General features: G+C 40.8%; 1 protein-coding gene across 4 annotated transcripts in view; it reads right to left on the reverse strand.

Moving 5' to 3' along the window:
- tll1 (tolloid-like 1) overlaps nt 1-26,814 on the reverse strand; it is a 345,702-nt gene that overhangs the window by 145,790 nt on the left and 173,098 nt on the right. For all 4 annotated transcript variants that reach the window (XM_087978135.1, XM_043698500.2, XM_087978181.1 and 1 more), the window contains 3 exons: nt 19,674-19,852; nt 7,206-7,311; nt 4,389-4,513 (listed from right to left, as the gene is read on the reverse strand). In XM_087978135.1, the coding sequence (XP_087834261.1) occupies nt 4,389-4,513; nt 7,206-7,311; nt 19,674-19,852 (410 nt within the window). The remainder of the gene's footprint in view (nt 1-4,388; nt 4,514-7,205; nt 7,312-19,673; nt 19,853-26,814) is intronic.

A 26,814-nucleotide genomic window follows, 5' to 3' on the forward strand; every position in this document is an offset into this window, starting at 1 on the left:
ACCGCTTTACTTCCCATCCGTAAAAAGTGCTGTTTGGGAAACCTTCAAACTGTGAACCACCCTCAAATACCACAAAAGGCACAGAATGACCCTGCTCCTCAACATTTCTGCTCCAGCGCTTGCAGAAGATTAGGGTGCACAACATTGGTTATTGTGAGTTCCTCCCCATTATCCTTAAAGTGACAGAGTTGAATCATAACAATGAGATTGCTTTTGTTTTTGTTTGACGGCACGGTGGCACAGTGGTTAGCACTGTTGCCTCGCAGCGCAAGAGACCCGGGTTCAATTCCCGCCTCAGGCGACTACTGTGTGGAGATTGCACGTTCTCCCCGTGTCTGCGTGGGTTTCCTCCGGGTGCTCCGGTTTCCTCCCACAGTCCAAAGATGTGCAGGGCCAGGTGAATTGGCCATGCTAAATTGCCCGTAGTGTTAGGTAAGGGGTAAATGTAGGGGTAGGGGTATGGGTGGGTTCGCTTCGGCGGGTCGGTGTGGACTTGTTGGGCCGAAGGGCCTGTTTCCACACTGTAATGTAATCTAAAAAAAAAAAAACTCTTTTCCAAATACCATTCCATGCAATAAAGATAGAGGAAATGATTCATTAAAAAAATCTCAAGGCTATTGTAGTAGCTACCAGAGGAAGTGGTAGCTTTAAAAAACATCTGGATCGATATATGAATAGGAAGGGTTAGAGGGATATGGGCCAAATGCGATGAGATTGATTTAGGATATCTGGTCAGCATGGACGAGTTGAACGGAAGGGTCTGTTTCTGTACTATACATCTCTATGACTGTATATGAGCTCACTGCTGTTGTGACCAGGTGAATAGGCTTTCCTCTTTTCACCACCCTCAATTGGTCACAAAAAACATTTTAAATCCTTTTTAGTACTAACTGCATCATAATTCAATTAAAATGTAGTATTGGTCAAAATTAAGGAGCCAATCACAGAGTTTTCCCTGAGTGAAAGAGGAATTACACACACATTAACACTGCTGCCTCACAGCACCAGGGTCCCAGCTTCGGTTCCAGCCTCAGGTGACTGTTTGTGTGGAGTTTGCACATTCTCCGTGTCTGTGCGGGTTTCCTCTGGGTGCTCTGGTTTTCTCCCACAGTCCAAAGATGTGCAGGTCAGGTGCACTGGTCATACTAAAATTGCCCATAGTGTTAGGTGCATTAGTCAGAGGGAAATGGGTCTGGGTGGGTTATTCTTCGGAGGGTCATTGTGGACTTGTTGGGCTGAAGGGCCTGTTTCCATACTGTAGGGAATCTAATCGAATCTAATCTAATGTCTAATACAAAAAGAAATAAAAAATAGACAGTTTTAAAAAAATCTTAGAGTTCTTAATGTGCAAGATTTTAACTTGGGATCATGATTAATTGATGTCTCTTCTCCCCACAACAATAGCAATATTGGTAGATATCCTAAAATTCTTAGTGAATTAATGTTTCTCCAATTTGCTCCATCGCAAGGCGCTGCTTTGAGAAGCTGGGAAAAACATGGGAGAGCAAGCTTTCTTGTTCAACTGGTAGCAATTCACCTTTTTTCTCTTTGCTTTGCCCCAAAAGCTGTTCCCTGAAGCACAGTTCCTTAGTGTGTTCCTATGACTTACTTTAGAGTTTTTGTCCAAACTACATCCTTGTCAGGTGCCTTTCATCTTAATCTGTGAATCTTCCAAAAATGGTAAAGCAAAAATCAAATACAGATCTTAATGATTGGTCTTAGTTATTTTGATGACATTTTAATTTCAGATCAGACCAAATCTTTTACATTGGTGAGTTTATGCATTGGATTAAATGGGTCATTTGACCACGGCAGCCAATTTATGTCATCCTTTATTATTTTAAAACCATTCTAGTTCACAAGAGGGACCAATTATTAAAATCAGATGGCCGAAATCGAAAAGTGACAGCCCATTTTTACCATAGTCATAATGTAGCTGGACTGACAGAACAGGTTCTAATGGAGTCTCATTTAACTGTGTCCTTGTAAATTGTGCACATTGTTAATGAATGCTCATTAGCTTGCACTACTGTCACATCCAGTTCTCTTTCGACATCAACGTCCAGATCCCAATCGTGATAATTATATTATGAGGACCCTAGCTGCCACTGATAAAGGCCCAGCAGAATACACATGAGAAAATGTCCACAGCAATAACCTGAGTGTCTACTCAGACCCAAAGTTTAATGACAGCTGACTAGAAGTACTCAGGATGATCAAAACCGTGTTACCTCTTCACAATCGCCTACACCACATGGTGGGGCTTGACTAAGCATGCAGTGAATCAATTGTCACTCCAATTCAAATTGATTCCAAATCACTACTGGCTTTGTAGAGAAGCCCAACAAGGTTCAGGTTAGTGTACCGCTGTACATAATTTGCAACAGTGCCAACGTCATATTGATTAGATATGGGATTGACAAGGTTACTAAACATGAAGTAGCTATTAATGCTTCAATTCTTATGGTGCAATATATTCTGTGAAATTAGAGATTATTAATTCCTATTTAAGTGATCTGTTTCGCCTTGCTGATTATTGTCAAAATCAAACACAGAGGGGTGAACTCAAAAGGCAACGCATCATGTGGGTCTGGATAAAACCTTATTAGAAATCTTGCAATCCAAACTGGACCTTACATCAGTCACATCAAGCGCAGTTCGAACAGTGAGAAAAGGGAGCAATCACTGTCATTGCTCCATGCTCGTGTTGTGGTGGGAAAATGTCTCACCACCACCAAGTTTACCCAGCCATTAATGCCAAGTGCCATGCACGCCATAGAAAGAGTTGGTTGATTCTTCATAGCAGTGGAGACTTCCATCAGCAAAACAAACAAATAAGTTCTTTTGGGAGAAGCAACAAAACCACAGGATAATTTCTGGAATGCAGACATCTTGGCTAAATTTATCAATAGTTCTCAGTTAAAGCTACAGAGCTTCATAATGCCATCACTCACCTACTCAGAGACATCACTCCGAAATAGCAGATGGTAGCAGCAGTTGTAGTTATCCTGGGACATGTGGGGATAATGTTCAGATATTAGCAGCTGTTGTAGTTATCCTATTTGGGGTGAGTATCAAAAGGCCCTAGTAGCAGCTATAGCCTCAGGACATCCATTCACACTGCCAGACTGGTGCTGCTGAATTGCAGGGAATGGCTGCCTGTCCAAGCACCCTTCCGGTATGGCATCCAGATCGTTGATCCCAAGAGGTAATGGAAGGGAAAACCAGCTTCTTACCAGACCCCATTGCAAAACTGATGGGCACTTCATCCATGAATATGTAATTGGGTAGCAAATTCATGACTCCATATGATCAACCATCCTGCCCACAAGCTGAATTCTCACTTCTAGTAAGACATTGTACAATGCAACAAAATTCCAACCATCATGTTTCAATGGTTTAAACTCATATTTTTCAATTTCATATTAATGCTTTCTTCCATCTGGCTTTCAATAAATAATTGTGTTAATGATGCCATAATTTGTAGATCCTTGTATTCATGATGCACTCACATCTGATGGACCAGTCCATATAAAAACAGTAGAACAGCAAAGAACAATGAATTTCAGAATTTTGAAAACCAGAGTTTTGTCTCTTAACCATTATCAATATATTTCTGATGTGTATCTACATACATTTAGAGATCTTATCTTAATGAAGAAGTACTACACAACACTCAGCATTTGACAAGCAGCAAGTAACATAAACTAATTCCAAGTCAATTTAATTGAAGCACCATCATACTACACTACATAGCACATGCAAGTGGCTCTAAGCCAGAATTGTACTGAACTCTGCGATAAATCAAACCGTCATTTCCACCTGCTTTAGTCAGAATGTGCTTGATCACTAGATCGGCATGTGGGATTGGGGTTGCCACGTCATGTTCAAGACACTGGTCATCCACAATCAGCGTATCTTCATGTGAAATTGGTGGGATACTTACAAACTCAAACATTTCTTATGCTGACTCACTTGGGAAAACCAATTCATCATTTACAGTTGCAAGTGTGTCTGATTGCATCTAATCAGGTTTGTGGTTTCTTAGTATAATTTTCAACAGCTGAGAATTTGTTAAAAAGCTTTAGATTTAAACAAAGCACCGAGAGGCAAAAAGAGCTCAGGTAATTGCAGATAGAGTACAATCTAGTCTTATATCATGTTGTACATTGATATAAGATTTTGTCAACACTTTGCTGACAGTTAACAGTATAAAGCATATCATTGATATATGTGTTCACATCATCACTGCAAGAATAGTGATTTCCACTGCTTTGTAACATTATTCTCATATCACTGAGTTATATTTTGAAATTAATCACAGTCCCTTCTGTCTTTAATTTGTCCTAGTACGCTAAGACCAAATCCCCATGTGTGCAGCATAATACCTGGACATCTATACAGCTTCCTTGCCTGTGCAATGTCTCCTTTACTTAAACGTGCACGCTGTCCAATGGCAGGTCTTACGCCATTCTCATCACGTCCAGGGAGAATAGTATCCAGAAACATTCCTCTAAGAAAAAGAAAGAACTGTCACTTCATAAGACAATATCTTCAGTTCACTTCATATGTGTTTCTGAATGGGAGAGGAGGGGTAGGGAAAATCTCCTTTCTTTAAATTTCTCATGGAATCCTGAACATTTAACTACATAATATTTCACTATAAAGTGTCATGTGATTATATTATCTAAATTTTGTAAATAAATAACAACATTTCAATTTTGATGTTGAGACTATGGTGAGTTAGTTGATCCCAACAAAACAGGAAATAGGTGGTTACATTTTCCCTGGTTTGAAAAGAATCATAGAATCTCTACAGTGTGGAAGCAGACCATTCAGCCCATTGAGTCACTCCAACCCTCCGAACAGTGTCCCACCCAGCCACCCTATCCTAGTAATCCTGCATTTTCTATGGCTAATCCACCAACCTGCACACCCCTGGACACTATGGACAATTTAGCATGGTCAATCCACCTAATCTGTACGCCTTTGGACTGTGGGAAGAACTAGACCACCCAGGGCAAACTCCACACTGACAGTCACCCGATGTAGAGTTGAACCCAAGTCCCCAAACCACTGAGCTACCATGCCACCTGCCTTTTGGATTCTCTTTTACATATGCTGCCAGCCTCTTCTCATGCTCTTTGTTCCACTTTGATTTTTCTACTTGCCTCTTTGAATCTTCTATATTTTAGCTGGTTCTTGGTTGCATTATCTACCTGACATCTGTCAAAAGCAAGCTCTTTCTTCTTCATCTTAATCTTGACTTTGTTTCGTCATTCAACGAGATCTGGAATTGCTTACCCTATCTTTCCTCTGTGGGAATATACCTTTGATGTAGCCAAATGCTTTTCTTTAAAAGGCAGCCTATTATTCAATTATAGTTTTGCCTGACTACATTCAATTCCAATTCATCACGATCAGATCGATTCTTAATCTATTGAACTGCTAGAGTTCCTGCTTCTGATCAGAGTCTGGAAACAATGCTGGAAGTCTATATATGTCAGATTTTAGATAGAATGAGAAAAACGTTCAGCTATGATAACCAATTCTAGCGAAATGCTCATTGATCTTGAACGACTGCAGTCTACATGTAAATAATGGCAATTTTTGCTAAGTACTAAAGGGTATCATGTAGTCCAGGAACATGTTAATCCTTCAGCATGAAACGAAAGTAAGAAATTGGCAATCAAAATAATAAGCAAACAACAACAATATTTATTACAACAGAACATGTTTTTTTTTAGATTCGATTCCCTACAGTGTGGAAACAGGCTCTTCAGCCCAACAAGTCCACACTGACCCTCCATAGAGTAACCCACCCAGATCCATTTCCCTCTGACTAATGCACCTAACACTATGAGCAATTTAGCATGACCAATTCACCTGACCTGCACATCTTTGGACTGTGGGAGGAAACCCACACAGATACAGGGAGAATGCGCAAACTCCACACAGGGCAGGAATCAAACCCGGTCCCTGATGCTGTGAGGCAGCAGCGCTAACCACTGAGCCACCGTGCCACCCTGTGAAACATCATTTTAAGAAATTATATGTAATCACATACTCTTTCAATAATAACTTACCTTTCTATAAGCACGCTTCATATTCTGAGATGTTTCAGTAAACTCATCACAGATTTTGAAATATCATAATTCACAGGACCAGAGGAAAATTGTCCAAAAAGAAAGAGTTTCACCTGGCCAGGCCTGAATTTAATAAAGCTAGAATATTACCTTTTTAAGACTAGAAGGACACTTCAGAGAAGTAGACGTTTTGTTTTTTTGCCCTGTGCAGTTTTAAACTTGAAATAAATTAACAGCAACAAGAAGTCTTACAGCACTGTCAGACATAGATTTTATGAGCTAGCACACTTGGACCATTTGTATGGTATCAGTGCATTATAGATATAGGGTCCACCAACACATTTATGAAGACAGAAGAAACTCCCGTGATGCACTAACATCATTCTCATCTTGCAGAGCTCCTATTTTGCGAGTGCTATTTTGTAAATTCTGGACCTTAATCTTTTGCATATTTTGAGCCTAGGCCTCCTTGCCCAAGCAATCTTTTATTAATACTTCGAAATGAACAAACTCAAAATCTTCCTGAATGAATCAGTAAGGAGAAGAGTGGTTCGCTGATTGTAACTAGAACCCTGAAAATTAGAATTGTCACCACCTTTTACACTATGAACATTGAATGATGATATAAAACAGATTTCACTATCCTAAACTCAGGATTATGAAGATTAATTGTACATCCCAGCTGTCATCTATCTGAAATCAGCTAGCACAATATGCATCAAAAATGTGGACTGTTTATAACTACTTTACTTTTCTTTTCCAAGTATATCTGTTCTTGATAAATATTACACATTACAGATTGTTTCTGATCCTGAAACATCAAAGTTGTACTGTCTGGCAATTGAGAGCAACCTAATTATATTTAAATTATTTTCAGACATTTTTATTCCTGCAGTCAAGTAAAAAGGTTTTAAAGCAAATGGTTATTCTAGTCTCAACCTCCTACATATTAAGTCATTTTACACATCAAATATCAATTAGAAAGAGAGACAGGAAAATGAATAATCTCAATATACACTGTAGAACCCTGAACTAGCATTAATCCAGAGATAAAGTTTCATTGTAATCTAGAAACTGACAAAATGTAAAAGTCAAAGAGATGTAACCTTTGACTCCAACCTTGAGAAGGTGTTCCTAGCATAGTGCATAATACTGTTGAAGTCATATGCTTCCCCAAGGGAGTTTACTTCACCAGGTTCCATCTTGAGGAAATTGTATTCTTGGCCTGTGTGCAGTAATAAGGAAAGAACATGGTTAACCATTGAACAATCTTAGTGATCAACATCTCTAAAATTCTGAACTCGCTGCTGCAAAGACATCAAATTGCAGCGTTCTCTGATCTCCCGAGATACATTTAGTTTACTGAATTTTGACAGAACCCAAACATTTTCCTAAACAATCAACCTCAGAAAATGCATTCCTGATTTGAATAAAGTTCTGATTCCATCATACAATATTTATGTACTGAGCTATTTCCGAGCCAACTTTGACTGAATAGAATTGCTGTTCTAAGTATAACAGAGCATGGAGGAAATTCTTCTTGGCTCTTGCTGATAATGCACAAGAATTGAATATTGCTCAATACTCAGCAACAGCAGGCCCTGAAAGAACCTTGAATGAAATATATATTAGCAGTATCTTGTGCTTTAAGTAAATTAATTTCACAAATCATAAACAATTCTGGAATACACCATGTTCTGATATAGAAATTAGTTCTCATTCTGTTTGGTTTTTGGGTGGAAAACAAAGCATAAAGAAATAATCTCAGGATGAGTGGAAAAACATCAAGGTGAATCTTAATCGAACTGATGAATCTGATTGATTTGTAGACTACCCAAGTGGCCACTTACAATATAAATTACACGCATTCTGTATGTAAAATATAGGACGAATGTCAAGTTTATGCCCTGTTGAAGAAATGAGTTTGGATAAAACAAATTTAGAATCATAGAATCTCTACAGTGTGGAAACAGGCCATTTGGCCCATTGAGTCCATGCCACCTCCAGAGAGCATTCCACCCAGACTCACCTCCCCTATCCTATCCCTGAAACATTGAATTTCCCTTGGGTATTCCACCTAGCCTGCACATCCCTGGACATTATGGGGCAGTTTAGCATGGCCAATCCATCTAATCTGCGCTTCTTTAGACTGCAGGAGGAAACCCGAACACTTGGAGGAAACACATGCGGACACATGGAGAACGTGAAAACTGCACACAGAGTCGCCTGAGACTAGGACTGAACCTAGGACAGTGGTGCAAATTGAACCCAGGTGTTGAACTAAACTTTAGCTAGTGTCACTGAAGTCAAGAAATATCAGCTAGGTTTAAAACCCTCGATCACTATTCAATTACCACTGATTGCTGTGTAGTGGGGTCAGGATCAAACATCACTACACTGTTTTTGATAGTTGAATAGTCCACAGGTATTCAAAATTGATATACATTGACGAAGAATAGCTACTAGACTTAAATATCAAAGAGTTACCAGCACGTGGGAAATCACATCTCAGCAGTCAGCAATTTTGTACAGAACTGGAGAGAAGAAATCCTTGTATTAAAAATAAGCAGCTACTGAAATTCATTTCAAAGAGTAGCAGGGATTTAAAGTACAATAGAAGTCTACTTAAAGTACATAGGCTGGATTCAGAAATAAAGTAACTCCCACTTCACAAATTTTCACTGTTCAGCAATTGCTATCCCATGATCAATTACAATCAATAGATGTCAGCACAATTTAAAACTCCAATCTGCTTCGATGTATAAATTGAAGTTTCCAAAGTGATTACTGTCCCCATTTATTTGCATTGTATTTCTAAATAGATAGTTAAATGGGGTAATTAAATATAAAAAGAGTTACACGGGCAATTATATGAATGCAAAAATGAGGTCCACGTGCTGACAGGGAAATTATGTGCGCAAAAACCATAAAGAAACTTTACAAGACCAATTCTCTACTTTCAATTTGATTGAATGATCGATTGGTTCTATTCCTAGTTGCAGTCCTCCAAGCTGAGTGGCAAGCATGTTGCATAGCTGTATGACATGATCTCAGTTTGATCTCTTAAAGAGCTAACGCAAATACTGAATTTGGTGAAGTTAGGATGCGATCAACAATGATTCCCTAACAACAAGGCCAATGCCCTGGAGTTAGTACTTCCCTTGAAATATTGTTGCGTGCAGCCAGGGGAAGGAGAGTGATACCTTTCCTCAAAAATGAGAGAAAGAAACCTGATGCAATGAATGGAAACATGTGGTTGAAAGGAGTTGAGGAAGTAAACAGCTGCAGTATTGTAGCCTACTATTGGATGCAGTGCAGGATGTGGTTTAATAACCTAACTGGATCAGAATACAGCTGCCAGTTCATCTACATCTCCTCCATCCCTGCCCCACATCAACTTTTGTCTTGCCAAGCACACTTCATCACACCATCTTTCATGTCCGTTTAATGTCAGATGCTGAAAATGTAGCAATTTATAACCTGTCCAAATATTCTTTCACTATTGCTACTAAGTCCAATCCTTGTGCAATCTAGTGCATTGATAGTCACCCTCATGGAATACATTGCATTGACTGAGTAAATACGCAATCTTCAATCAAAAGCTTGTTCGTTCATCCCTTTAAAATATTGACATAAAATCCAATGGAAATGGAAAGAACTTATGTCGAGAAAACTGTGAACACATCCACCCTGGAGAGAATGGAACTTTGGATATAGCTCGTAAACAACAAGGACACGCAGTAAACAGCATATCTGCCATCCTTTGTTGGCTCAACATTGTTACTATTACACAGGTTCCCTTGCCTCATTGATTTTTAACTGCTGAAAATGTGTTGCTGGAAAAGCGCAGCAGGTCAGGCAGCATCCAGGGAACAGGAGAATCGACGTTTCGGGCATAAGCCCTTCTTCAGGATTCCTGAAGAAGGGCTTATGTTTTCAGCTCTGATCGCCAGCATCTGCAGACCTCACTTTCTCCTCATTGATTTTTAAGAACTACAATCTTACTGACAAGGCTTCAGGCTGCTCCAAAACCTCATTCACATTATGATAGCTGGGAGAAATTCCAACACAACAACGGACCAAATTCATAAAATTCTAAATTGATCAACAATACTCTAAATAAAACAACTCAACATTTTAAACAAATAAAAGTTAGCATGTCCATCTCCCAATGGTAACAGATGTCATAAATATTTCAGGATTTGAGTCTGCATGAAAAACTAATCAGGGCCACAGTGTGTGTACAAAGGTTCATTGAAGTCTATCCATTAGTTTTTGAGAAATGTTACTTATTGCAAAACAAAAAGGTGAAAGCATTACCTATATTTAACTTTAATGGCACAGCTCGAAAATAAAACTTCACCCAAATGAGACCACTACCCAAAGCTTAAAAATCCCTGTTCTGTCGAAGTTGAACTAGTGGTGTTGGATAGTAATGCTCTCCCAAAAGTTGTAATAAGCTGGTTTCCCACATACAAGGAGGGCAGGTGTGTTCTTTCGCAATAAACATCATACAATTTGTGCAGTTTTGTAAACTGTTGCACTTCCAGGAAAGGGAGAATGCACTTCCAGGAGAGGGAGGTTCTATCTCTACCTCCCTGAGCAGTGACTGAAGACGTTCTGAAATTTGTTCATTTAATTCATTTTTTTTATAACAACTGGCCACTGGTTGGAGTCTCTGCAGCTATTTTTTCCTAAATCAAAATGTTCCTCACACAAGCATTTGAAAACCACTGATGCTCCAGCTGCTGACTGGAAAGAGCCCCAGACAGCTGTATGCATCCATGTTTTACATTTTGGTCTATGGCAGGAACACAGTGGGTTTTTATCCCAATTAATTAAATGAGGAAAAATCAAGAGAGTTGTCCAATTTAGAATATCATTCTGTAGAAAATATGCAAATCACAATCCGTGTTCAACCATTGATAGGAACATTAAAAATTGTTCTTTTATTGTAATTTCAACTAATTATTATTCATGAATAATAGCTTGGGTTATTTGAGGTCATTCCCAAATCAGAGTTAGAAACTTGAGGTTTCAACCTTCATGCTAGATGTGAATGCATGATCCAGGCGGACAATTTAGTACATGCAGAGGAGGTTTTGTGCTGTTAGAGTTGCCAAATTTCCGGGTGTTAATTGTATTTAGAACTCAAATGGACATTCAAACATCCCACTGCACCATTCACAAAAGAGAAGGCATTCCTATTCAGCTCTCAACCTAAGAGTTGCAATTGACCAGGTTCGATCTATGAGATATTGCAGGTGAAGGATGATATTTTGTGGACGTAACAATCACTGCACTCTTGAAAAGAATTGCATCAAGAACTGTAAAGCTGTAATGTATGAATGTACATGGATAAATATACTTGGTCACTATTGTATACTCAAACCAGAGATTTTTTTTAAAAAAATGTAACTGGTTTAACAAGTATTAATTTTTTATGATTTATTACTTACCAACTGACGTTGTCCTAAAATTGTTTTGATATTTCTGAATGCATTAAGACCATGAGGAATTGAAACAGGAGTAGGCCATTCAGCCTCTTAAGCCTGCTTTGCCTTGCAATAGGATCATGGCTGATCCGACATTCCTCACATCCATTTTTCCACCCTTTCTCCTTAACTCTCAACTCCCCTACTGACCAAGGATTTCTTTGTCTCTGCCTTAAATACACACAAGGACTCCACCCCATAGCTCTCTGTAGTAAGGAGTTCCAAAGACTCTCAATCCTCACAATAAATTTCTCCTCATTTTAGTCATAAATAGTTGCCTATTCATTCTGAGCTGTTCCCTCTGATCACAGGCTCTCCCATGAGGAGAAACATCTCTCAACATCTACCTTGTCAAGCCTTTTCAGAAGCCTACATGTTTCAATGAGATTACTGCTCATTCTTCTAAACTCCAGTGAATAGAATCCTAACCTGTTTAGCTTTCGCTCACAAGGATAATCCCTTCATATCAGGGATCATCCTAATTAACCTTTTTTGAACTGTCCCCAATGAAATAATACTGTTTATTAAATAAGGGGACCAAAACCTCTCATGGTACTCCCAATGTGGTCTCACTAGCATCTTGTACAGTTGCAGTCGCACTTTCCCCAACCATACTTCAAAACCCCTTGAACTAAGGCAAACATTCCATTAGCCTTTCCTTTGTGTTGCAGCTTTTTATAGTTTTTCTCCTTTTAAATAATACTACTTCACATTTTCCCACATTGTACTCAAATTGCAAACCTTTTACCCACTTACATAACCTATCAACACCTCTGTAAGCTGTACCCCTCTCACAACATGTGTTTTCACCTATGTCTGTGTCATCTTCAAATCTAGCTACAGCATGTCCGCTTCCTTCATTGAAGTCTTTCATATATATGGCTGCAGTCCGAGCACTGATCCCCGTAGAACACCACTGGTTACAGGTCACTAACCTGAAAAGAACTCCTTATCTTCACTTGCTGTTTCTAACCCATTAGCTAATGTTCTATGCATGCCAATATATGAACTCCATCACCACAGACTCTTTAACTTATACCTCAATCTTCTAAAGGTACCTTTTTCAAACACCTTCTCGAAGTCCAAATACAACACCTCTACTGGTTCCCCTCTATCATCTGGTTGATGCTTCCTCAAAAAAAAACTAATAAATTAATCAGACACTATTTCCTTTTCATGAAGCCATGTTGACTCTGCTTGATTAGATTATGATTTTCTAAATGTTCTGCTATAACACCCTTAATCATTGATTCCAATACTGTTCCAACATTAAATGTTAGGCTAATGAGCCTACTTGATGCCTCATTTACCTTTTGAATAGGGTCATACTAGTAGTTTTCCAATCCTGTGACACTTATCCAGAACCCAAGGATTTTTTAGAAAATTATAATGCATCCACTAGTTCAATGGTTACCTTTTTTTATTTAAATGATCCTAGGATCAGGGCCAGGGGACATACCAGTTTGTAATATTTGCTATTAATGCATCCTGAATAAAAGACAAACATTTTTCCGGATTGTTTGTGTTTTTCTTTACTGAACCAAACTCTACTGAAATGTTTTGATGAAATCAATAATCCTAGAAATATTCATGATGTACTTAAATGGTTATAACTCACTTTATCAATGCTTTATCAACTACCAGGAATCTCACAGATACAATTCCTAAGCAGTGCACAATTAAATTGTTACAATTCTACAAATCCCAGGTTCATAGGATTATTTCCTACAAAATATTCAGTTTTATCAGAAATATACTTAACAATCTTCTCCATGTAAAATAAAATCAATATTACTACATTGCTAATTCTTCCATCGAACATAAGTTACATCTTTATATCACGTTGGACGCTCTCTTCAATGTCCCATTCAAGGACTTTTAAAAAGTGCACTCCAAGGACAATCAAAATAAGGTGCAACTAATATTACATCTACGCATCTTGATCAGAATTTTACCAATGAAGTATTGAACTGCTCAGTTGTATCTCACCATGGGTACCTATTTATGTTAGAAAATTGCTTAACACTAGGCTATATATTGTGACACGTCTTGTTATGGGCAAGCTATAAAACATGTCAAAACTTATGGAGTTACTCAGTAGCTTAATCATCATCAGCAACATAAGGTCATTCCAACATTCTTAGCAATAACATTTGATATGCCTTTTTTTGCTTTTTCAGCAAACATAAACTACACTCAGTGACAATTATAAATGTCATGGCAAGTATTTTAAGTAATTAATACTTCATCCAAGGTAAACAGATTATACAACAAAAAGTAATTAATTTGAAATACAAATCATGCCAAAATATTTTCAGTTGGCCAACAATCAAAATCTCAATGTCAACAATTAATCCTTCACTACTAATTTCATTTAAAGTGAAAACCACAGTAGCTGTGACACAAATGATGGATTTTCACTACTGCTAGTCTGAAGAAAGGATTGCAAGGTCTTCCAGCTCCTTCACCAGAATTCCAAAATTCCCTGAATAAATGATCACACCCTCAGTTTTTTGTTTAGCTATGCTGTATGAATTTCTTAAATCTGAAGCTACATCACAATGGAAACTACTTTGGAGATTGTATGGCCCTCTTGAAATTTGACTGAGTTTTCCTCGCATTGTAAATAACAAAAAATGCTCTTAAATTCAAATGTACATGATATTCTGAAACAAATTTGGTAAGAAAATAAAGTGACAGACAAATTCTATTAACATGCATCTATAAACAAATGAATTAGGAGAGGGGCAAGGTCAGTATGGGCTGCAGCAAACCATGCTGTTGGAAATTTGGCCCAAAGTGGAAATTCGGTGCAAAGGGGGACAGAGGTGCTTTAACTATGATTTACTACAAGAAGTAAACGCTCCAGAATGACAGGTAAGTGGGAGAGGATAAAGGCTGATCTGCAATGAGATCAATTGCAGAGAGATATCACAAACCTCCAAATGATGAGAGTTCCAGGAAATAAGTTGAATTGAGAGTAGTTATTCAAATAAAAGTAAGGTCTTCATGTATTGATTAGAACCAGGTGGACCTTGTTAACGGAGGTTCTTGATTGGGATTGTGAACCAGGACAAATCAAGAAAGCCCTGACTCACCAATATAACCAGGAGATTAGAAAGAAGGAAAGAATGAAAGGAGGAGGAAAGAAGGAAAGAAAGAAAAGAAAGAAGACATGGCAGCATTTTAGGGTTGCCATTTGGATATTGATACTCAGAGTGCACGAGGAATGGACATGAGTATACAAACACAGAAAACTTGCAGGGGGTGATTTAATGGTTCTTTACTTAAATGTACATATTAGGAAGAAAATAAATGTATCAACAGCACAAATGCAGGTTAATGGTGCCAATCTTATAGCATAATGGACACTATAGTTATAAGGACATCAAAACTGAGAACCAAATATTCAGGAGAAAGTGACTTTTCAAAACGATGAGCAAGAAAGAAAAAAGTAGTGTGTTAGAATTATTGATATACAATTAAATAAGCACAATAGCTAGAAATGATTTTCGATTGGAAGACATCGAATCCAACAGGGTGGAGGTAAGAAATAAAAAGGGAAAGAAAACACTAGTAGAAAGAGTCTACAGTCTCCCTAACAATAGCTGTATGGTGGGATACAGAATAAATATGATATTGAGGGCATGTAACAAAGGCAGTACATTAATCATGGGTGACTTTCATATGCATGTTCATTGGAATAGTTAGTTTAGCAAAAGTTGCCATGAGTAGGAATTCATAAAGTGTACTCAAGACAATTTCCTAGAACAATATGTTGTGGATCCAAACAGAACTCAGGATGTTTAGGATCTGGTGAAGTATAATCAAGTTTAATAAATGGCATCAGTGTAAAGGTTTCTCTAGGAAATAGTGATCATAACATACTAGAATTTAGCTTCAGTTTGAGAGGAAGGAAATAAGCCAACCATAGTTAACTAAGTTAGTTAAGAATTGCATCACATGGAAATAAAAAATGTACAATGCAACAAATATTAGTGGTAAACCAGAGGATTGGAAAACTTTAAAACCCAGCAATAGGCAATCAAAAAAGTAATAAAGAGGAAGAAAATAAACTTTGAGGGTAAACTTTGCAAGTAGATCAAGACAGATCAATAAAGTCAGACAGCTAGAACTTCTTTAAATATATACAAAGGAAGAGAGAAGCCAAAGTGAACCTACAACCCTGAGAGAATGAATCTGGGAAGATAATAATAGGGAACAATGAAATTTCAGAGGAATTGAATAAATACTTTGCATCAATCTTCACAGAAGACGACACCAATAACATTCTAATATTTAAAAATAACAGTGGTAAAAGGAGACAGGAAATAAATACAATATATATCTCTACAGAAAAAGTACTAGGAAATTAATGAAGCTGAAGACTGGTAAATCCACTGGACTTGATGAGATAAATCCTAGGATACTGAAGGAAGTAACTACTTATGTCGTGGATGCACTGGTAGCAATTTACTTATGTTCTGGAGAAGTCCCAGATGATTGGAAGACAGTTAAGATAAAACCTTTATTTAAAATAGATGGAGACCAAAAAAAAGGTAGATATACGCTAATAGGTTAAAATCTGTTAAGAAAATTTTAGCAACTATTCTAAAAGATGTAATAGCAGAGCATTTAGAAATACAGTATAATTAAACAGTCAGAATGGCTTTAGAAATAAAGAGTTATATACTTAGGACAGAGATGAGAAAAAAAATTATTTTCTCACAGGGTCACGAATCTGTGGAATTCCTTACCCCAAAGGGCTGTTGAAACTAAGCCGTTATGTATATTCAAGAGAGAGATTGATTTTTTAATTGAAAAGGGAATTAAGGGCTATTGGGAAAGACAGGAAAATAAAGTGAGGCTTAACAGATCACGCATGATCTCATTGAATAGCAGAACAGACCTGATGGGCTGAATGGATCATTACCTCCTACATTTTATCATCTTAGCAACAGGTCATTCAGGACCTTGAACCTGCTCAGTCACTGAATAAGATCATAGCTGATTTGATTGTAATTTAAAATGCACATTTCTGTTTACCTTGACACCCTTTCATCTATTGTGCAAGAAAGTAAAATGTTGGAAAGGTTAGAACTCAAATAAAATAGAAAACAATGGAAACACAGAAGAGGTTAGCAAGTACCTGTGGTGGGAGAAACAATTGGCAAAACTTAATAATTAATAGTATAACACTGATCATCATCATTGGCGGTCCCTCACAGACAAGGATGACTCTTTTCCACTTTCAGGGTGAGTCCATAAGTTCAGACCGACGCAGCTACCACAGGCTCTGTTACACTTAGTGGTCAATGCCTTCCTGATTGCTTCTCCTCCATTTTGGATGGTCTTGGGCCAGTGATTTCCAGGTGCTCATGGGAAAGCTGCATTTCCTCAGTGAGGCTTGAGGGTATCACTGAAGTACTTCCTCTGTCCACCTGGGGCTTGCCTGCTGTTTCAAAGCTGGGAGTAGAGCACCTGCTTAGGGAATCTTGTGTTGATCATGTGGACGACGTGCCCAGCTCATCAGAGCCAATCAAACGTGGTCAGTGCCTCAATGCTGGGAATGTTGATTTGGTTGAGAATACTGGTGTTAGCATTGGTCGTACATCTCTCTCCTTCTCTGTCCTTCCATTGGACACAGGTTGCCAAAGAGAATTATTAATTGCCAAGTGGCCACAAACACCCACCCAGGATCTAACTACAATTTACCCACTAACATGGCCCTTCCCAGGCACAGGTTAAAAATCAGAGATGACAGAAAGAGTGAGCAACAAAGCCCTCAAACAATAACTTAAGGGCCTCAACTCACCTCCCAGCAGGGAGGCTATCCTCAACCCTCTTGCCCTGGCTTTAACTGAGAGAACAAGTCTCCATCCCATTATAGGGTCCCATCTACCTCCAAAACTATCTTAGGAGGGAGCATCAAATTCCACATTACGTTAACATTTTTGTTTGATGATCCCTTTTTTCTGAATTTGGAATATTGGAATGTAACAAGCGCTAGACAAGTACAAAGAAATGGAAAGAAGATGGGATATGTGAGAAAGAACAAAAGGGAAGGTCTCTAAAGAGGAAGGCAAACTTCAAATACTCAAAAAAGGGATAATAATGCAAAGCAAATAGGAAACAAAAAGATGAGTCTTGGAGGAGTAAATGGTAATAAGGGAATCACTACTATAACTGCTGTCCAAAATTGGTAACATAAATTGCTCTCTGAAAGTTATAACTCAGTGTTGAGGCTAGAAGATTGCAAAATGCCTAATCAACAATTAAGTCCTGTTTTTTAAGCTTGATTTACATCAAGGTTCACTAGAACAATGTAGGAAGTCTAGGACAAAGCAAGAGTTGGGGGTGGGGAAGGAAGAATAACGATGATGGATGGCAAGAAACGTGATCACATTTGCAGACTAAATAAATGTGTTCTGAAAAGCATCTCCTTTTGCTTCATTCCGGAAAGTTAGGTGGTGAAAAATAGAACTGGAGCCAATCTTTACATTGGTATGATTCAATTTGGGAAGGGTGCACTGATAAACAAGATCCACTTGTCCATAAGCTTTCAAAAATGTGCAAATACTTAGGGAGTCCTCAACAGCATCGCCAGGCACCATGAAGTCTCATGGCACAGAACAAGCATGGGAAAGGAAACCTCTTGCTGATTATTATGTACCATTTTCCCTCAGCTGATGAATTAGTGCTCCTCCATTTTGAAAGGTGTTTGGAGGAAGCACCAAGAGTGGCAAACTCACAGAATGTACTGTGGTTGGGGGGAGTGGTTTGACACCAGCACTAGGAATCAAGCTGGTAGAGGCTTAAAGGGCATTGCTGGTAGATTAGGTCTGCTGAGGGAACAAATAAATTGGAAAACGTACCAGACCTCATCCTCACCAATCTGCTTGCTGCAGATGCATTTGTCCACACCAGAGGGACCAGCACACACTCCTTGTGGAAATTAAGTCCTGCCTTCACACTGAGAATACAATGCATCATATTGTGTGGCATTATCACCACACTAAAAGTGACTGACTTCAAACGTATCCAGCAACTGAAGACTAGGCATCCTTGAAGGGGTGCAGGCATCAGCAGCAGAATCATATACCAACACAATCTGCAACCCCACGCTTGGCATATCCCCCTCTCTACCATTACCATCAAGTCAGAAGATCACCCCTGGTTCAATGAAGAGTGCAGGACAGTACTATTTTAGCCAAAGGGAAGAACTATGAAAGACACCACTTCAAAACCACTGGCCACCTATTCTCCATTCGACAGGACCGATTCAGTATCAGTGAAGCAGTTTCACCTGTCATGTCTGCATACTTTACCTAGCATATACTTTATCATATCTAAACACTGCTTCTTAACAAACTGAAACGATCAGAAAATTGCTACATCATTAACGGTCTATATTGGGTACAGTATCTGGGATCACAAATCCCTAAAATCAACACTTCCTATATCAGTTTTGAACTGGAGAGCCACCCAGAGTATTCTCAGTCACTCATACCTTTCATATCTGATCAATCAGAGCCTCTTTGTGAAAGAAAAGGACAAATGACATACAGCTTCTACATAAGCATTTAAAAAATTTTTTAAGGGCTCTTGTGATAGTGTCCCAACCTTGAGCTAGGAGGCCCAGATTCAAGCCCCATCTACTCCACAGGTGTGTAATAACATTTCTGAGCAGGTTAATTAGTAAACATTGACATTTGTTTTACACATTTCAATTTTTCCCCTCAACCTTCTTACCTGAAATCTAATTGAATCCTATTTCTAGCATCAAAAGGATCAGCTAGTGTCCTACTCCAAAACCACGGTCAAAAACCCCTTTCCCAGCTTTAAGGCACCACCCAGCTAGGATCAAAATTTAAACTTTTTCCAACATCTTTACGCCAGGTAATTCACAGATCCTAAACTGAACAGAAGGTGTGTATCCTTTTCACTCTAGGCACAATCACACCAGAGTGGTTTTATACTTATTTATTACATTCATAGTATTTTTATTTACCAATGTAACACAGACAGTTGATTATTGATGAATTACATGAACAAGAACTAAACACGTGTTCTTTGGCTTGTGGAATCTTACCAGGCTGGATGTTTTCTCTAATGATGGTCACGTGATCATCTCGGTCTGGTCTTGTGTGTTCATGCCAAAATCCAATCACATGGCCCAGTTCATGAACTACGATCCCAAACTTATCACAGTTTTTGCCTATGGATATAGCCTGAGGACCGTTACCACGTCTACCTACATAAGAGCAGCACCTGTCAAATGTAAACACCATCAGTTACAGAGTTCTCTACAATTCTGCACAGAACATTTGCCAGTTCCAAATACCATCAACAGTATTGTTTGTCTTTGTTAATTATGCTCTGATGGTATATTTGGAGTCTTAAATTTTGTACTCATATGAAGACCATAGAGTCCACAGAATAGAATCCCTCCAGTGTAGAAACAGGACATTCAGCCCAACAAGACCACATCGACTCCTCAACCATCCCACCCAGACTCATCGTCCTACCCTATCTCTGTAACCCTGAATTTCCCATGGCTAATCCACCTAACCTACACATCCCTGGGCAATATAGCTTGGCCACTCCACCTAACCTGCACATCTTTGGACTGTGGGAAGAAACCAGAGCAGCTGAAGGAAACTCCACACAGACAGTTACCCAAGGCTGGCATTGAACCCAGGTCCCTGGTGCTGTGGGGCAGCAGCACTAACAACTGAGCCAACATCCACGGGCAAGATAATAATCCAATATATTAAAAAAGAGACAATGTAGGCTATGGTAGGCTACTGCAGAAAATGTAGGCTATGGTAGGCTACTGCAGAAAATACGGAGATATGGCATTGAGGGTGAATTGGAGGTTTGGATTAGGAATTGGCTGGATGGAAGAAGACAGAGGGTAGTAGTTGATGGCAAAGTTTCTTCATGGAGTGCCGTCACTAGCGGTGTTCCGCAAGGATCTGTTTTGGGACCATTGCTGTTTGTCATTTTTATAAATGACCTGGAAGAGGGGTTAGAAGGTTGGGTGAGCAAGTTTGCGGATGATACGAAAGTCGGAGGAGTTGTTGACAGTGAGGAAGCATGTGGCAGGTTACAGCAGGATATAGAGAAGCTGCAGAGCTGGGCAGAAAGGTGGCAGATGGAATTCAATGTAGCTAAGTGCGAGGTGATTCACTTTGGGAAGAATAACAAAAAGATGGGGTACTGGGCTAATGGTCGGATACTTGGTAGTGTGGATGAACAGAGGGATCTTGGTGTCCATGTACACAGATCTCTGAAAGTTGCCACCCAGGTAAATAGTGCGGTGAGGAAGGCATATGGCGTACTGGCTTTTAATGGTAGAGGAATTGAGTTCCGGAGTCCTGAGGTCATGATGCAGTTGTATAAGACTCTGGTACGGCCGCATCTGGAATATTGTGTGCAGTTTTGGTCGCCATACTATAGGAAGGATGTGGAGGCATTGGAACGGGTGCAGAGGAGGTTTACCAGGATGTTGCCTGGTATGGAAGGAAAATCGTATGAGGAAAGACTGAGGCACTTGGGGCTGTTTTCACTAGAGAAAAGAAGGTTTAGGGGTGACTTGATTGAGGTGTACAAGATGATTAGGGGGTTAGATAGGGTAGACAGTATGAACCTTTTCCCGCGTATGGAGTCGGGTATTACAAGGGGGCATAGCTTTAAATTAAGGGGGGGTAGATATAGGACTGATGTTAGGGGTAGGTTCTTCACTCAGCGAGTCGTTAGTTCATGGAATGCCCTGCCAGTAACAGTGGTGGACTCTCCCTCTTTATGGGCATTTAAGAGGGCATTGGATAGGTATATGGAGGATAGTGGGTTAGTGTAGTTTAGGTGGGCTTGGATCGGCACAACATCGAGGGCCCAAGGGCCTGTACTGCGCTGTATTCTTCTATGTTCTATGTTCTAATGTGTTTCACGAAAAAAAGTAGATTTTGTTCATAATCATCCATAATGATTAAACTGTGAATTATCTGTTGATAAACCTCCACTGTTTAAATCACAATTGTACTTCCTCAAATATGAATGGCACATTAGCAATCCACTAACAATATGTACCTGAATATAGACAATCACACTGCTGCGGTCAAAAAAAAAGCTTAATTCAATTGGATAAAAGCTATCCAACAATGGAACACAAATGCACATCAGCCGCCAGTGAATGGATGCAATTTTGATTCTCTACTCCTTTGGGATCCTACTCTTGCTTGTATTTTTGTACGCATGCACCAAACAACATCAGGAAAGGTACTCACCAGAAGTAAAGCAATAAATAAAAACCTGGGTTCAAATTCCACCCTGGAGACTTAAATGCAACTGAGTTTGATATTTCAGGGCAGTACTGAGGAAATGCTGTGCTGCCAAGATGCTATCATTTGAACTGTGGTTAACCGACAGTCCTCTCAGGTAGGTGTTAAATATCCATGACATTATTCAAATAAAGAGGGGTATACTCTCTGGTTGTTCTCACCATGCCTTTTGTGGAACTGGTGTTGAACTTAGCTCTGTAGATGCTGATGGCTATAAGCACCTCATGGATGTCCATTTGTGAGTTATTTGATCTGTTCAAGGTCTGTCCAATTTAGCACAGCAGTAATGCCACACATGATAGATGATATGCTTAAGGTGAAGACAGGTCTGTGATGCCACAATGATTCGTGCAACCAATTCTTCAGGGCTGGGGGTAGGTGTGGGGGAGCTGCAGATAAAGTGAGAGGTGGGAGCAGGGTGGTGAAGTGGGGATAAGTGACGACAAGTGGAGGGAACGACCTGGTTGGTCAATGGGAAGAATGAATCTGGTTGGCGGCAGAGAGCAGTGGCAGGGAGGGGGAGGGGCTGGGGATGGAGGTTATTTGAAATTGGAGAACTCAGTGTTTAGACCTCCGGGCTATAGGGTGCCCAGGCAGAAGATAAGGTGTTGTTCCTCCAATGGGGACTGTGGGTTGTTTGGCAATGGAGGAAGCCAAGGATGGTCATGTCGGAAAGGGAGTGGTTGGGGGAATTGAAATGGGCTGTGACTGAGTGGTCCAGTCAGCCCCTGCGGACCCAGACGTGTTACTCAATAAGCCGCTCCTTGAGTTTACCTTTTTGTCTACCCGATGTAGAGAAGACCACGTCAGGAGCACCAACTAGGTTGGAAGAGAGGCAGATGAATCTCTGTCACACCTGGAAGGACTGTTTGGGACCGTAGATGGAAATGAGGGAGGTGATGTACGGGCAGGTTTTGTATCTTTTCTGAGGGAAGGTACCTGGAGGTTCAATGGCGGGAGTGGCATAATCCAAGGACTGTTGGAGAGAACGATCCTTACAGAAGGCAGAGAGGGGTAGGAAGGGGAAGATGTTCTTGGTGGTACAGTTTATTTGGAGTTGGCAAAAGTGTTTGAGGCTGATGCTTTAGATGTGGAGACTGGTGGGGTGGTAGGTGAAGACAAGGGGGACTCTTCTTTATTGTGTTGGTAAGTTTAAAGCGGTGGAATGGAGATGGTGCAGCGGAGGGCTGTCTCGATGGCAGAGGGAGGAAAAGCGCATTGTTCAAAATAGGTGGACATCTGGGATGCTTGCGAGTGGAATGTCTCCTCGTCTGAGCAGATGCAGCAGAGGTAGATGAGTTGGGAGAATGGGATGGAATTCTTGTAGGATACTGGCTGGGAGGGAGTGTAGTCCAGATAGTTTTGGGAATCTGTAGGTTTGTAGATGTCCATCTGGAGGTTGTCGCCAGAGATGGAAATGTGAGGTCAAGAAACGGGAGGGAAGTGTCCAAGATGGACTAAGTGAATTCGAGGGCCGGGTGGAAGTTATGGGTGAAGTTCGACCTGAGTGTCGGACGCTGCACCGATGCAGTCATTGATGTAGCGACGGAAGAGTTGGGGTACAGTATCTGTGTCGGTACTAAAGAGGGTCTATCCGATATAGCCAAAGAGGCAGACATAGCTGGAGCTCATCTGGGTGCCCAAGGCCACCCCCTTGATTTGGAGAAAATGGGAGGAGTTAAAGGAAAAGTTATTGAGGGGGAGGACAGTTCGGTGAGGTGAAGGAGGATATTTGTGGAGGGGGACTGGATGAATCTGTTGGAGAGGAAGAAGCAAAGGGCCTGGAGACCATCCATCCTTGTGGGGTATAGACATGTATAAGGACTGCACATCTATAGTTAAGAGAAAGCGCTGGGTGCTGGGGAACTGGAAGTTGCTGATATGGAGGGCATGGTTGGGTGTAGGTAACAAGCGCCTGAACTAGGATGGATTCGAGGTAGGACCAGATGAGCTGAGTGGGGCAGGAGCATGCTAAGACAATAGGTCGGCTGAGATTGTTGGGCTTGTGGACTTTGGGATGCAGGTAGAATCAGGCAGTATGGGGTTGGGGGCTATGAGTTGGAGGCAGTGGAGGGGCGATCACCAGAGGCAAATGAGGGCACTGGTGGGGTCTTGGAGTTTGGCCCGATGAGTTGCGATGGGATCATGGGCAAGGGGAAGTAGGAGGTGGTGAGGGAGAGTTGGCGTTCGGCCTCAGCAATAGAGGGCCGTCCTCCAGGCCACACCGGCCCACCTTTGTCAGCGGGTTTGATGGTTTACCGGGGGTTATTGCAGAGTGCTGCATGTTCGGAGGGGGGGGGGGGGCGGCGGTTGAAGTGGGTGAAGGGAGTGGAGAAATTGAGGTGGCCTATGTCACATCAGCAGTCCACAATGAAGAGTTTTTCAGGCAGGTACAGTTTCTCCTACCGATATAATCTGCAACAGGACTTGTGAGGACAAGTAGATTTTTCCCTCTTGTTGGTTCCCTATCTGCTGCCCAATCACCGACTCTGTCACCAACAATGTCAATAGCATACAACCAAGTGGTGACTACAGATATGGGTGGCACAGTAGCACAGTGGTTAGCACTGCTGCCTTACAGCCTCAGGCAATTTTCTGTGTGTAGTTTGCACATTTTCCCCGTGTCTGCGTGGGTTTCCTCCGGATGCTCCGGTTTCCTCCCACAGTCCAAAATGTGCAGGTTAGGTGAATTGGCCATGTTAAATTGCCCGTAGTGTTAGGTGAAGGGGTAAATGTAGTTGGGTGGGTTGCTCTTCGGAGGGTCGGTGTGGACTTGTTGTGCCAAAGGGCCTGGTTTCCACACTGTAAGTAATCTAATCTAATCATATGTTGCAGTTTGAAGTGGGCTGTCAAGGTTCAGAATGAAGTGATGTCAGTCACTATGATCATTTGGAGAGTGTCTTCAATGGAAGCTCAGCGGTTTTCTACCTTCCCTGTTGGAATCTCTGGGGAAACACTTTGCAGCAGCAACAGGAGAGGTGAACAAGCACAGAAGACTGGTACAAGTGATTTACACAAGGATAATCTTTTATTATTTCTGATTAGATTCCCTACAGTGTGGAAACAGGCCCTTTGGCCCACAAGTCCACACTGACCCTCCAGACTTATTTCCCTACAATTACCCCTGATTAATGCACCTAAAACTATGGGCAATTTAGCAGGCCAATTCACCAGACCTGCACATCTTTGGATTGTGGGAGGAAACCGGAGCATCCAGAGGAAACCCACGCAGGCACAGGGAGAACGTGCAAACTCCACACAGATAGTCACCCGAGGTGGGAATTGAACCCCGGCCGCTGGCGCTATGAGGCAGCAGTGCTAACCACTGAGCCACCGTGTTGCTGTTGGTTACAGATGGAACTGAAATGTTTGATCATTTCATCCTTCATTTCAGATTTAATACTAATGTTTAAATCTATAGTGAAGTGAAGGCACAAACATTCAGGTTAGACTGAAGGATAGTGGTGATAGGAATGGTAGGATTATTGGTTCTTGACTGTGGATAGGATGGTTTAGTTAAGCTGTCTTGGAAGAATTGCACTTTAGGTGGTCTGGCAGGCAAGGACACTGTTAATCAATGCTATTCCTGCGCTTCCTTCTTCTCCTGCTGCCCACCTGTACCAAGCTCTGGTACTTCATGATGGAAAAAATGAAATATGCTATAGATAACCACAGACCTGGAACTCCCATCAGGTTATACTGTAAAATCCCTTCAAAACTTCTCCAGGCAACAGAAACATTATTGGAGTGTGCCAACTGATTCCTCAATGATATTTCTGGTGGTGCAGCAGTCTTGCTGTGAGCCAGCTCTTCAGTTTTGTGCCTGGGTTTGTGACAGGAGCTATGAGTTATGTCTGAAGGGGATCGCCCCTGGTGCCAGAAGCCAGCCTGTAAACATAAGGCCTGACTACAGTAAGGAAGAGACAAGATTGGTGCTGAGTGGGTGCATGATACCTGCTGTTAAGAAAAGGACACAGATCTGCATCTGCATCAGCCTTTGGTCATCAGCAAGCTTAGCATTATTGCCAAGGTGACAAGCTGCTGATAGGCAGGATTCATGGTGATGTTGGTGCAGTTTTGTAACCTTCCCTGTATGCAAAGTTACTATGAGGGGAAAGCAATTGCTCTCATGTCCGGTTTCTCAGCCCCCTTACAAAACACCCGTTTATGTTCCTCCTGGCCCAGAGAACCTCTGTGAACTCCTGGTATATAAGTGAAATCTAAATTGTGTACTGTTGTTGATATCAATTCATGTGGTTTGCTGCATAAAACATGAGGGCCACAGTTGACAATGTTTCCCAAGTTCAGGGCTCAAGTTGTCAGTTGGGACAATTACCTCTGTAATTGGTGCTAGAGACCTTGCTACACTAAGACATTGCATTGGAGAAATACACTGAAAATTAACTGTAGATATATTTGCCTGCTGGGCAAACACCTCATACCTCCTTTCCCAGGACTGGATTTTACAGGTCGAGTAAGCTACTTGCTCTCCGTGGAAAGAAGGTCAACCATGAGCTGATGTGCCCAGAAGAACCTTCCCTTGCGGCCATAAATGCTGGGATTGACTAAACCAGCTCAAAGTGGAGACTCTGCTCTTAATGGAACAAGTCCCACCCTCAAAACGCTGCCAACCAATCTAGCAGTCTTGACAGTAGCACAGGCTACTGAGAATGCAAAAAGGAGCATAAAGAAGGTGGAAGGCTGCTGGAGACAGACACAGCCCAGGCATTTAAGGTGACAAAGAGATCAGAGAGCACAGGGTATGCGGATGGGGCTGAGGAGCCTGGTTTTGGAGGGCAAGTATAAAGGAATGAAGGGAGGGTTGACATCTTGGGGAGATGGGGTACAAACAATGTACACTGGCCATCCCTAAATGATGCACACAACTTC

The sequence above is a fragment of the Chiloscyllium plagiosum genome, unplaced genomic scaffold (assembly GCF_037043375.1).
Source record: "Chiloscyllium plagiosum isolate Xiang-an unplaced genomic scaffold, Cpla_swu_hap1 HiC_scaffold_1, whole genome shotgun sequence".
Lineage (NCBI taxonomy): Eukaryota > Metazoa > Chordata > Chondrichthyes > Orectolobiformes > Hemiscylliidae > Chiloscyllium > Chiloscyllium plagiosum.